This window comes from Rhipicephalus sanguineus, unplaced genomic scaffold, assembly GCF_013339695.2.
Source record: "Rhipicephalus sanguineus isolate Rsan-2018 unplaced genomic scaffold, BIME_Rsan_1.4 Seq1138, whole genome shotgun sequence".
NCBI lineage: Eukaryota > Metazoa > Arthropoda > Arachnida > Ixodida > Ixodidae > Rhipicephalus > Rhipicephalus sanguineus.
The window spans coordinates 179,683-192,637 of record NW_023614391.1 but is presented as its reverse complement, the minus strand read 5'-3'; the positions used below and the strand labels follow the sequence as shown (position 1 = coordinate 192,637).

At 44.8% G+C, this 12,955-nt stretch overlaps 1 protein-coding gene across 2 annotated transcripts in view; it reads right to left on the bottom strand.

The window, feature by feature from the left end:
- LOC119376263 (general transcription and DNA repair factor IIH helicase subunit XPD-like) overlaps positions 1-12,955 on the bottom strand; it is a 46,169-nt gene that overhangs the window by 14,488 nt on the left and 18,726 nt on the right. The window contains exons 11-17 of one of the 2 annotated variants that reach the window (XM_037646169.2): positions 10,378-10,487; positions 8,339-8,362; positions 8,016-8,158; positions 5,876-6,020; positions 3,423-3,562; positions 1,649-1,750; positions 45-323 (exon numbers count right to left, since the gene is read on the bottom strand). In XM_037646169.2, coding sequence (XP_037502097.1) covers positions 45-323; positions 1,649-1,750; positions 3,423-3,562; positions 5,876-6,020; positions 8,016-8,158; positions 8,339-8,362; positions 10,378-10,487 — 943 coding nt within the window. Of the gene's footprint in view, positions 1-44; positions 324-1,648; positions 1,751-3,422; positions 3,563-5,875; positions 6,021-8,015; positions 8,183-8,338; positions 8,363-10,377; positions 10,488-12,955 lie in introns of both variants that reach the window. The other variant, XM_049411385.1, reaches the window with a different exon arrangement.

The following is a 12,955-nucleotide window of genomic DNA, read 5'->3' as shown; positions in this document are numbered from 1 at the left end:
AGGTGATCAAATGAACGACGGCTATCAGGCATACACACAAGTACCTTAACATAGTTTGCGAGTGCAAGTGCTGTCTCGGCTGCATCGGGCGTCTCGAGGAAAAGCAGTTTGCGGCGCTGCAGCTGGTCGAGGACCCCCTGCTCGTACCAGGCGGCCACCACCGACTCGAGGTACACGTAAGAAGTGAAGAAGCACACCAGGCCATCGGGCACGCACGATGCCAGCTCCACCAGCAGGGCACCATAGTTACGCACCACCGAAACCTCCTCGCGCGTCTCGAAGCGCGAGCTCAGTGCCACCTGGTCGCTGCCCTTGCTCACAATCTGCACAGCAGCCATTGGGTCGTGATCGTGCGTTATTGTTTGCCTCATTGAAATAATAATAATAAATATGGGGGTTTTACTTGTCAAAACCCCAATATCCTTATAATCATTATCATTTAACATGCAATAAAATTAAAAGGGATACTAAAGCGAAACAAATATTGCTTTAGAGTGATAGATTCTACAATGAGAACTCTAATGTCATTGATTTCACCATCATAGGTTTATTAATAGAGGACAAACTAAAGATCAAAGTTTCATTTTTAAATTTCGTGCCGATAATGTGTGTGACATTACGGATTTCAAAGAGTGTTTTTCGTATTTTGGCGACATTGGCTCAATAAGATTTCCTGAAACTTGGTATGTTAAGTCTGTGGCCCCCTAGGAGCACAATGTAATTCATTTTTTAGTGATTAGGGACAATGTAGGACCTAGTAGGTGCTGTCAAAATCTATGACATGATGGCATTTGGTGAGGGAATTTACAGGTGGCATCGCCACCCGCATTTTCTCTTCGCGTGTTTTCTCGCTTATCAAACATCTTCTTGCGGCAAGCACGCTGATTTTGGAAGTGAATTTACTAATATGAGAAAAATTCAACCTGTGCCTTCATGCTTTCGAATTTTAAAAGTAAATTTTCTAATACAAAATTTTTTAATCAAATCCAAATATTACAAATATTCGAAACTTTCTAATATTTGCACACCTTCACACTAAATCTTACCTTAGCTGAACAGTAATAGTAATTATTTATGAGTAACTGGTTTGTTGAGATATCCGCAGTTGACATGCCCCAGCATGTCAGAAATGCAGGCCTGTAGATTGCTCCACCCTATACACACGTGCAACTTATACACACGTCAATTTGTTTTGCTCCAATTTTGTTTAAAGTTTGAGCGACAAATCATACAAAGGTGCAGCTTTTAGTGCAGAAAATATGGTAGTTTGATAGTCTAACTGCTTTAGTGTTACTCTCAAACATCCCTTGCCGCCATGATTCTACTACAGTGATGTGAATCTCAAGGTGGGGTGAAAATATTCGCATCATCAGAAATTTTGTATCACCAAAAAACAAGCAAAATCAGTTTTTAAATCACAATAGCACGCACGTAAAACAAAATTTTGCTGGGGAATTTCACTAATTCATATCGGACCGAAATTCCTACCAGCCGGGTTCATTTCCCCAAGATTCTACTGTATCAAAGACTGAACACTAATTCTAAGCAAAACTTACCTCAGTGCAAAGTAATTGACTGACAGCCAGTAGGTGGGTCAGAAATTCTTAAAATTTTCCATATTCTGCACAGAAAACTTTGATATGCTTACCAGAGGGCATATGCTGGGTCTTGCCAAGGTTATGCTGAGAGATGCGGAGACCACCGGTCGAAAGTCCAGAATCTTTGGGTACATCTCCACAGGGGACAACGTCTGCAAGACAATCAAATTACAACCTGTTGCCACACTTTCAAGCGTCATTGGAGTAACAGCTGCTGCAGCAGTTCTATGGTTTGCAGATCCAACAACACCACTCAGCTGGGAAATCGGTTCTGCTATGAAGAAAAGCCATATTTTCTCGTGTGTAACCCATTTCTGCATAAAACCTGCGTCCAACAAACCACAAAAAAATAAGAAATTAAGAAAAAAGATCCAAGCATACTGCCATGCAGCGATGTGAAGCCAACTTTGCAGTGAGATTTGTGTATACCCCGCACTCCCACTTCAGTTCCGAATTTTCTGTATAGTATTTTGTGTGGGTTATACACGAGAAGATACAGTAAACCCACGGCTGGAAGGATGGAATGGTGAAATGCTGAGCTAGAGGCATCAGTAGCGTCGCTGCTAATGGTGGCACGACAGTGGCACACATATTTATATGTGGGAGAATATCTCGGCAAACCCCCTCCTGCCTTGCAACTGGAAAATAGAGACCGGTGGTCTTCTGTCCTACCATATTTGCTCGCGTACTAGAAGCACTGGCTGATATTGGCCAGTGTGTTGGCTATGCACAACTGTTATAACAATCTTAGTTCAACTGTGCTTTTGTGTATGCATAGACAACAACCCGAGCTCGTTCTGCCCAAGTTGCTTACGGTCGTGATTGATGGCTGCACTTCAATCGCAGGCGTTTCATCTTTATTACCGAGCTTCTCGCGGGGTCCACGCCAGCCAATACACATGAACCACACTGTGCAATCCGAGTTTCAGCGCCGTCTGAACCATGCAGCAACTACAGTCTCCAACAGTAAAACACTGGCACCATTTCCCTTTCCACTGACTCTTCAGAAGTCCGCTGGCATTAGTAGGCTTAAGACGGGAACAAACAGTGCTGGACACGGTTTTGGAGAAAGAACGACAGGCGCTGAACTAACAATCACAGGCTTATTGCTGGGATACGCAATATATACAGAAGCTTTGCGCAGAAAAAAAAAAAAAACAGTATCTGCACACAGAGAGAGAGACAAAGAAGTCATCGTGTTAGATGCGTCAGCAAAACAGGCTGTCATGTTTTCAATAAGCAACCGATTTCACAGTTATGCAGGAAAATCGACGGCAAACTGATGCAAGCACTTCCATGTGCATGAATACGGTAAGCTTCGCTAATCTCACGTGCTCTTCGCTGCCTGCACGTTTCCAATACGGTGCACCGCTTAAGAATTGGCCGACAGCCACATGCACTGCAGTGCTGAGCCAAGTAACTGGACACAGATCTGTTGAGCATGCGTGCTCTCGTAGCGGGTCGTTCAAGCATCGGCCGGTTTGGTCGACGTAACAATGCCCGCACGTGAAAGGAATCGTGTGTACTACAGCATTTCTGCATTCAACGAAGTGTTTTCTGTGCTTTTTCTCACAGTTTTCTTTCTTTTTGCCCGCCTCGTTCACTTTGCAGCACAGTGCTGCAAGTTTGTTTCTTGCACTGAATAAAACGTGTACTCCAATCTTACCAGCAACCTTTAGTAGGCTGCACAATTTGTAGTGGCCATAGGTGTGCAAAGGGTTTTCCATTTGGGGGAGCCACGTCAATTATTGCGTTCTGTGTTAACAGTTCGACATGGAGTACCTACGCCACTGGCCAAATGGCACCCATCGTCCCAGCACTCACCCCTGATGTGATGATGACGGACTGAAAGCGGTTGAAGACGGGCTTGATGGACAGTGAGGCATCCATGCAGGAGAGATTGATCACGGGGTTGGGCACACCGGGACTCCGCTCGTCATACGGCTCGACAATTATTGTGAAACCTGCACCACCGATGTGATGACTTGGCCACGATTGCACAAAATATACCCAAGACAGGAGACATGAGCCCTGACAAATGCCTTTGCCACAGCACAGCTGCACTAAAGTGGTTTAAGATGGACGACAAAATCATTCTGAACAGAACTACAAAACAAAGTGCGTTACATATATATGAGAGGATTTTTCCATTATTCGTGCCAAGTATTAAAAAAAACATAGGCTGTATGCTGCGTGTCAAATCGGCGCAGTATTATTCTGAGCTGGGGTGTTTTCTCTATGGCATGCCTCCAGGTTCAATGCATCATTTGACAGCATCTGTCAAAACAGCGCAATTTTGTCGGCATGAATATTTCTAATCATGCGTGAAGTGAATGCAGTACCAATGACATCTCTAGTAGTAACAGATGGACACTTGCATAAACAAAGCACTACTCTCAACAAAATGAAGATCAGAGCGAACCCTTTCAATATATGTGTACACAGTGCTATGCCTTTGAATGCATATTCGAAGGTTTTTGATAAAACTGTTTATTAGACACAATAATTAGATATAGCTGGGTTTGACTCTATACCACACGTCTGCTGAGTCTCAAGCCTAACCGCCCAAAAATCTGTAAGCGTTGGACAGCAACTGCACTGTAAAACTGTAGCGCAATCAACTTCAGCAAAAGTCTGTAATGTTTTGTAAGATAACGTTCCTGGCGATCGGAGCGTCGGAGCAAAACTTTTTACCACAGAAGCAATTTTGTCATGGCTTCCTGCTGACTTCCGTTGTAACCGAAATAAACTCATGACTTGGCCCGCCTAGATTTACTGTATATGCTACCTTTAGGTAGCAGAGTTGCGCATCTGTTTTCCAACGCCGCTAGCAACCATGCATTGCGGAGAAGCTGACGCTCGGGCCAATTTTTGTATTTCTCGACGCCGCCGCTGCAGCTCACTGAATTAACACTAGTCATCGACAGCCAATGTTTATCGCCGGCCTTCGACACGCCAGACATATTTATCGGCGACGCGGTAGGCAGTCGCCTGCAAAGGGAGTGCGACTTCACCCATAGCTTGGTTGCTAGCCGGACCTATGCGCTACTCTGCTACCTAAAGGTAGCATATACAGTAACTCTAGGCCCGCCTATGCCTGCCCACTTAAGGAAAGGTAGGTACCACACTTCTACCACTACTAACCCCTTTGCCAACTTCTACAGGCAGCGAATTTTGTTGCAGACTTTCACCGTGCTCTATCTCACCTCAGCATGCGATTTCGTGTTTTACACTTGCTTTGCCGTGTGGGGTGGAGAACATTATTCAATTTTTATGTATCATTAAAGAAATGATGCATTGAAATGTTCAATTAATGTTCACATTTAACTCACAGCACAAACCATCCAATTGATATTTTTATGACAACCTTACGTAAATAAAATTGGAAAATCGACAAGCATGCAGGAAACTTCACACTCTTTTCCACAAAAAGAGTTGGGAGCTAAAGGCTTTTGGCATCTTTAGATGGTTCTTTTCAGGTTAGCTGACTCCAGGTTAGAGTATGCAGATGTGGTCACAGTATTGCCTTCAGAGCAGTGACTACTAGCTTTCCGATCACGAGTCCCAGACCTTCCTGTGGTTACCATGGCAATCAAGGACTTTCATGGTAATGACAGTTATCATCACAGGTGGCAGTACTAACGACGTTACCAAAGCTACCCTCAGCCTTAACTTCGGCTGGCACAAGATGCACCCTACAAACACCTAGATCCACAGTGCATCTAAACTCAGTCTGCTCAGATCTGAAGGACCACTGAAACTACCGGAGATTGCCATTACAATGTGTTGGGCAGACTGTTTCTCAAAGCAAATACATGCGTATGCCTCCTGTTCACTATGCAAATACACACACGCAGAAGTCAAGCCACACTGAGACTTGTGAAAGGGATAATTGACAACCATCAATTTGAAGCACGAATAAGGAAATCCATATGCGACCAATGCCTTCCCAGGCGGTCACTCTGCCAACTGAGCTAACCAGGAAGCTATCAATTGGCACTGCAAGTGCGAATTGATCAAAAACTCAAAGCACATGGGCACAGAATACAGAATCAATCCCCAGACAAGGGTGTAGACTTCGGGCACAGAATCAAATCCCCGAACCAGGACAAATTTTTTGGTTACCGAGAAGCTTTCTTTTGGAGAAATCCGTATGAATTTCCTTGTGGCTTCGTACTATGAAAGGGCGGTCATCAATTATCCCTTTTATTAACCTTCTGCCACCTTGTGGGTTTCCGCAGAACTCATTTGCAGCACCGAGACTCGGTGACACGCACCTTTGGTGTAGGTGCTCACTAAGCTGGCGAAGTGGCAGAGGCGCACCAGGGGGCTGAAGTTGGTCGGGTCGGGCACCTCGAGAGTGCGCAGCAGAGACCGCAGCCGCTCCGCTGCAAACCGCAGGGGCTTGCGTTCCAGGCACACCTGCGACACAAGGACAGCACAGTTTTGAAGAGGCTCGCTATCCCTGTCATTCAAAAAGTATTTACGCAAATACACTCAAACCTCGTTATAACGAACACGGATATAACGAATTATCGGTTATAACGAAGTAAATGAAGAATAGTCTTGTAATAGCTACAGTGTTACAAATAAACGTTTATAACGAAGTTTCGGATATAACGAAGTTATTTTCGTGGCAGATGCGACTTTGTTATAATGAGGTTTGAGTAGGTGTGCATGGAGAAGGGAACGTCACAGCCTGCGTCTAACGGTTTGCAAGCCAGACAGTCTGACCAAATGTTCATTTTCTGGGACACTTTCGACCACACATGCATCTTGGTGCTAAAGGCTCGTGAGAAACCTAAAGAAACTTCAGCCACTTCCACGGTGCAAAATCCATTGGACAGTGAAGCTGTAAAGATGATGATGATGACTTTCAGTACAAAATATTCATTATCAATTCAAGCCGCATCATTATCATTTTGTTTTATTTATTGAAGAAAAGCATGATCATCATCACTTCGTTTAATTTATTTCCTTATTAATAACACTCCCCCACCTGAGCACATGACCTACGTGATGCCTACCACAACTGATGCTGCTGCTGCTGCTGCTGCTACTACTACTACTACTACTACTACTACTACTACTACTACTACTACTACTACTACTACTGCTACTACTACTACTACTGCTACTACTGCTACTGCTACTACTACTACTACTACTACTACTACTACTACGACGACGACTACGACTACTACTACCCCGACCAGAGTCCTTCAATAACCCTCATCTCCACTTTTTAAGCACATTGATCCCTTTCTTGGTGCGGCTTATATGCGAGAAAATATGGTACTTAACCTCTTATTCAGTCACAGTGATCAGTGAGATGCTCACATATGATGAGCCTTTGCAAAGCATAGAAAATGCTTTATAAATCTCCGGCACGCGCAGGTTTTGTTATCTAGGCGAAACACACATCTCTTGATGTAAAAGCACTTACCAACTGATAGAACAACGTATGAACAATTCACTCCCGTTATTGGACACAAAGATGTTAGAGTGGTCGCACAGTAAATCATTGAGGCAATGACCTGTCTGTTCGATGTATGAGCCACTGCACGATGAAGGAACCGCTTATTCGCCACGCCGTCTACGTAAACCTACTTCTTCCCAGAAGTAGGTTTACACAGGCCTGTTGTAAGTGCTTCCTTCTGGTCCTCTTGCTGTCATGCAGCGTATACATTAAAAGGGACCCTGCGGCACTTTTCCAAGTAATCATCGAATGGCTTCATTAAAGGAGTTTATTGCCTCACGAATTGACTGCCGCAAAAATTTTTAAAATTACAAGCGGAGTACAGGGATCTGATGTACAAGTACAAGCGGAGTCACAGGGATCTGACGCACGCTTTAAGCACTTTCTCTCTCCTTTCGTACCAACAAGCGCGCTGAAAGCTAAGCAGGGGAGGGGGGAATGACAAGAAGGCAAGAAGCTATGTCCATTTGCGAGCATGTGTCATGACGTTGAGCACTTCCTTTTATTTTTTATTTTCGAATGTGTGACGTACTTTCAGTGCGATCGCGCGCGCAGGCACGTAGTGGCATCTTGCGGTGGCCACCGTAACTACGCAGCTCACGATGCTCAAATCGGCAAATGACTGTGGACTTTGTGTTTATGGTGCGCTCATTTGGGCTTATGGCATTATTTATCGAGAGAAGAGGGAGCGATTTCAAGCCGACTTCGAGATTTCATTGTAAATTCCAGGCCGCGTGCTGCGCTATAATGTTTGGCTCACGTGTTCTCAGGATCCTCGACTACCGATCGGCAGCGTTTTCTGACCACGCTGAAAAAGTGTTTCGGGGCCCCTTAAGTACGTTACAACCAACTTGCCCACATCAAGCTCCTCCTGCTTCTTCCTAGAAACATGCACACTGAACTGTGGCTTGACACTTCACGCTGTGACGGCTTCTCACCTTCTGCAGGATGTCCTTGAGGAAGGCGGCGGGGCTCTCCTGAACCATGTGCTGCGCCCGCAGCCGCATCTTCACATACTCGAGCAGGCGCCGCAGGAAGCTCACAAAGTGCTCGGCCAGACGGATGTTCCCAGGAACCGCCTCTGCCCCAAGGAGGAACGGCACAACTCGGTTCACAAACACTCACTGACCGACTCGCTCATTCGCTTCAGACGGGCAAGGAACAGGAGAGGTCACTATGTTCACACTCTGTCACTCCTCACTCATTCACTCTTCATTCACTCTCTTCAGATGTAAAAGGAACGAGAGAGACGACAGCTTACCTTCTAGCACTTCATCGGGCAGAACTGTGGAAAACAGAGAAGAAGCACAATGTTCATTTAATGACTACAGAACATCAATGACTAAATATAAACGGAAAATTCTTGGGTTTTAAGAGTCAAAGAAACAATCTAATGATTAGTGTGAGCCACACCATAGTCAGGGACTCCGGAATAATTTCGGTCCCCTGCCGTTTAGAGACATGCATCTAAATCAAAGGTATGCATGCATTCCTCACTCCGCCTTCATCGATATAAGCCCACAGCGGCCAGGACTGAAACCATTCCATTAAGCTCATTATCGCACTGCAATAGCCAGTAAGCTATTGTAGTGGGTCATCATCCCTTAACAGTGCATATGAGTATAGTTCACAGGGTCATTAATACCCGTGACACACGGGCATGTTTGAAAGGCCATTGAGCCGATGGCCATCGAAACGCTACAACTCCATCGAACTCGATGGAGTTCTCGTGTTGCCACACGGCGGTTTTCAATGGTTTTCAACGGCCGTTGACTGATTCAGGTGTTTCTCGCAAACATTTTGTGGCGCTGCTAATCTTATTTTCGTTTTCATGTCGTCGTAAGTGAACTAAAATAAATCCACTTAAAAGCACACATTTGTGTCTTGTCTTGTTCTGAAATATAAAAAAAATGTCTATACGTAATTATAAGTGCATTATTGGTTATAAGCAGAGTTGGTTATAATTATAAGTTTGCTGAACAGCGAAACTGTGGCTACGTTATAACCGCTTCACCCGTCCGGCCGCTTTTACGGGTTTGCGAAGTTTACCACGTAGTTAACGTAGTTTTGCCTGGTTTTGCGGTTACGTGTACTCATTTCGTTTCATTGGTTTCATTACATGCCTGTTCCGCCATCATGAGTGACCGTGAAACAGATGACAAGGCCGCCATGGTGTTCTACGCGGCTGCGATCATGCAGCTTGATGCTGGGATCGAAGCGGCGAAACAGGAAGCCGACGCTGCCATCGAGAATGAGCTGTTGCTCGTGAACAATTTGCTGACGACTATGGATGCGGTGACAGAACGAAGCGTGAAATCACACAAATACTTTAGTAAATAAGTTACAACGCCCATGCACACTACTTTTAATGCATACTCGTTAAATTTTTCCTTTTCTAATTATGAGTACGAGCACGCTGGGAATGAGAGGGCGCGGTGACGCTGTTTCCACTTCCGCCGCTCGATGGCCGTCGAAGTTTCAATGGAGTTGTGGAGTGCTCCGTCAACTCGATGGGCCACTGACTCAATGGCCTTTGAAACTGCCCGTGTGGCAGCGCGTGCATCCCCGTTGAGTCAATGGACCATCGGTTCAATGGCCTTCGAAATGCCCGTGTGACACGGGTATAACCCCCACATAGGCACACTCGGCTGTATGGGAGTCTGCAAGGGAGGGCTATGGACTGAATATGGTCCATACTGAATATGAATATGCTGGCAAATTTAATCCTAAAAGGTAATGAAATCCCGGGTTCGAGTGAAACTCGCTTGTTAGGGAGGGAAAGGACATGGTGGAAAAGTTTAGCACCAACCAATCATAATTAAATTACATTACTCATTACTTTTTAAAGATATTTTATATGTACTTAAATTACAATACAAATTACAGTTGGCTAAAAGTAGTGACACTACAGTCCTATTACTTTTGAAAAGTAATGATTATTTCGAAATTGCTTTAACTCATGTACACTTTATTTACCACATACATACATTGAAGCCTTAGAGACCTTTGTTCAACTTCCCATGCTTGAGGTTTAGCACTAAGACTAACTGGTCTTTGATGATTTTTTTTTGCTTTATTTAGTCAATTTTTTATGCCGCCAGGAAAGCAGACATTCTTTATTTTAGTTGAAAGTTATTGGGAAAGTAACGAGAAGTTTTCTTGAAATTATTGGCTTGGGGTAACACATTACATTACTAAGTGGCCAGCCCACAGAAGCAGCTCATTACATTACTCATTACAGCGAAAGGCAATTTAATTACTGTAGTTGCATCATTGCCAAGCCGGGATAGAGCACGTTACCAGGGTTCGCAAGGATGAGATCAGCCTCCCGGGCTTCCTTGGCCTGGCGCAGTCCTTCGAGCAGCTGCTCGTACTCGGTGCGCAGCTTTTCTGCGTCCTGCTCTTTTAACCTGCACGGCAAAAGGACTTCGTCTTTAAAGGGTACTGACACAAAAGTTTTGGCCTCGCGTTTTTTTTTTTGCTGCAATGTGTTGCTGGGGGCTCGTTAGTCATAACACGGCACATTGTTTGTTGCAGCGCTCGACAAATAATTAATCCCAAGCTCCACATTACCAACCAGTTCCGGTTTCAAGAACTGCAAGCCTCCGAATGCAACTATATATCACCACCTAGCAGGTGCAGCGCTCGATCACGGCAGCACACAGAACTGTGACGCACTTCCGCGCGGTTTGCGAGCAGCTACCGAGAAGTAGGCTGCTGGAGCTGGAGCGAACGTGGCAAAAACATGGCGGCTATGACATCATCTAAACTTCAGCATGGTCATGTGAGGGAAGTAGGAGGGTCACCGAGGGTCACCTTTGAGGGTGTCAGTAGCGCAAGGGTGTCGATCGCTCAAGCAAACTTCAAAATTCATTTAAAATACCTTCCATGCTATATTTGCTGTTGACATTTTGCAGATGATATACGCATGTTCATGGGAATCGATCCCGCAGGCTATCTCGGCCATGAAATATTGTGCCAGTACCCCTTTAAGGATTTCCCCACGTGCATACAACACACAGTCCCAGTTTGAGGGAACAAACCATGCTAGAGGACAGCTCTGGTTTACCGATTAGTTTATGCAACATGAGCTTCACGCCTCTCTGGGATCCAGCACTACCAACATGCTCACTTACTGCATTGGGCGTTGGCAAGAGTTTCATATTGCGTAACACTGCAGTGAAGTTTCATGCAATTTCTCCACATTCTACCTTAAAGGAGTCCCGACACAAAAATTTTCGCCCTGCGTTTTTTTGCTGCAATGTGTTGCTGGGGGCCTGTTAGTCATAACACGGCACATCGTTTGCTGCAGTGCACGACAGATAATTAATTACAAGCTCCTCATTACCAGTTTCGGTTTGACAGAGCTCCAAAAACGACAAGCCATCGGGTGCAACTACCACCACCTAGCGAGTGAAACGCTCGGTCACGTGAGCACACAGAACAGTGACGCATTTCCACGCGGTCTGTCGTCGTCGGGCTCATCGTCGTCTGATGGCGACGATTTTCTTGCGGCGGGGATGGAAGGAATTTTTGACGTGGCAAATCACTTCAGGTTTGACCCGCTGGCGAGGACCGATTCGTCGGGAAGCGCGTCAAAACAGAAATGGCGGCTACGACGTCATCATAACTTGTACCGGCTGCAACGGTTACGTAGGGGAAGTAGGGGGGTCACCTTGGGTCACCTCCGAGGGTGTCAATGCACCAGGTGCCGCCTATAATGCTGGATCGCACTCGCCAACTTCAAAATTCACATAAAATACCTTCCAAGCTTTATTCGCTGTCGATATTTTGCAGATGGTACACGCACGTACACGGGAATCGATCCAGCAGGCTATCTCGGCCGCAAAATGTTGTGTCAGTACCCCTTTAACTACACCATTATGGGTACCCTACATAAGGTCTAACTGTGGTTTACATTCATTCTCTATTCACTGCTGTGACACTATGGAACACTTTACCTTGTAGCATCACAGCATCGATAATAGCATCACAGCATTTCATTTACTTAACTTACAAGAGTAACCGAGATAACAAAAAAAAAAGTTATGTGCATTTGTAACAAAGCTATTGCAACATTTGTATTTACTTGTACTATTTCTTTGTATGTATTTGCCTTGTAGTTCAATACTACTAACCATCTAAGTTAAAAACAGACCCCTGCCACAAACAACCCTTGAAAGGGCTCTGGGGTCTTACCTATATAATAATAACCATTCATTACCTGTATATTACATAATAAAAACTGATTGATTGATTGATTGATTGATTGAATGAATGTCAGCATCCATACCTGAGAGCAGAAGGAATCCTAAAGGATGGACTTACCAAAAAAAAAAAAAAAAAGAAAAAGAGGCGTCGCAGTTGAAGAGAACTTCATTCTAACCAGAAGACCAAATCCATAATTGTTATGTTACCAGCTATTCACTTTAATGATGGAGCTAACAAAAAGACTATCAAATGGCCCAATGAGAAAAAATTATCCACTTGTGTATTTGCATGCACTTACTGCACGCGAAGCTAGAAGATGGAGCCACAAATTATTTAATTGGTGATACAGCCCTCGCCTGGGTGTTCCAGTAAAGCCACGGCACTGTGCCCGGTGGCACGGACAGTGTTGCAATTTTTGCATGTCGTGTCCGTAGAAGAGCACGTAAATGATGGGAACGCACCAGGAGTGTGACCTGTCATGCACTGATGAAAACCCCATTTCTTCCATGCCCAGGCATAATCACAAGCATGGCAATTTGGCCGTGTTGGTAAGACATGACCTGTAAATTTCAAGCGCACAACCAGACGAGCACAGTGTGTTGAACGTGTTCTTTTCTGTCCTTGTCTGGTTGCACGCTTAAACTTTATTGGCCCGACATGATGTTAT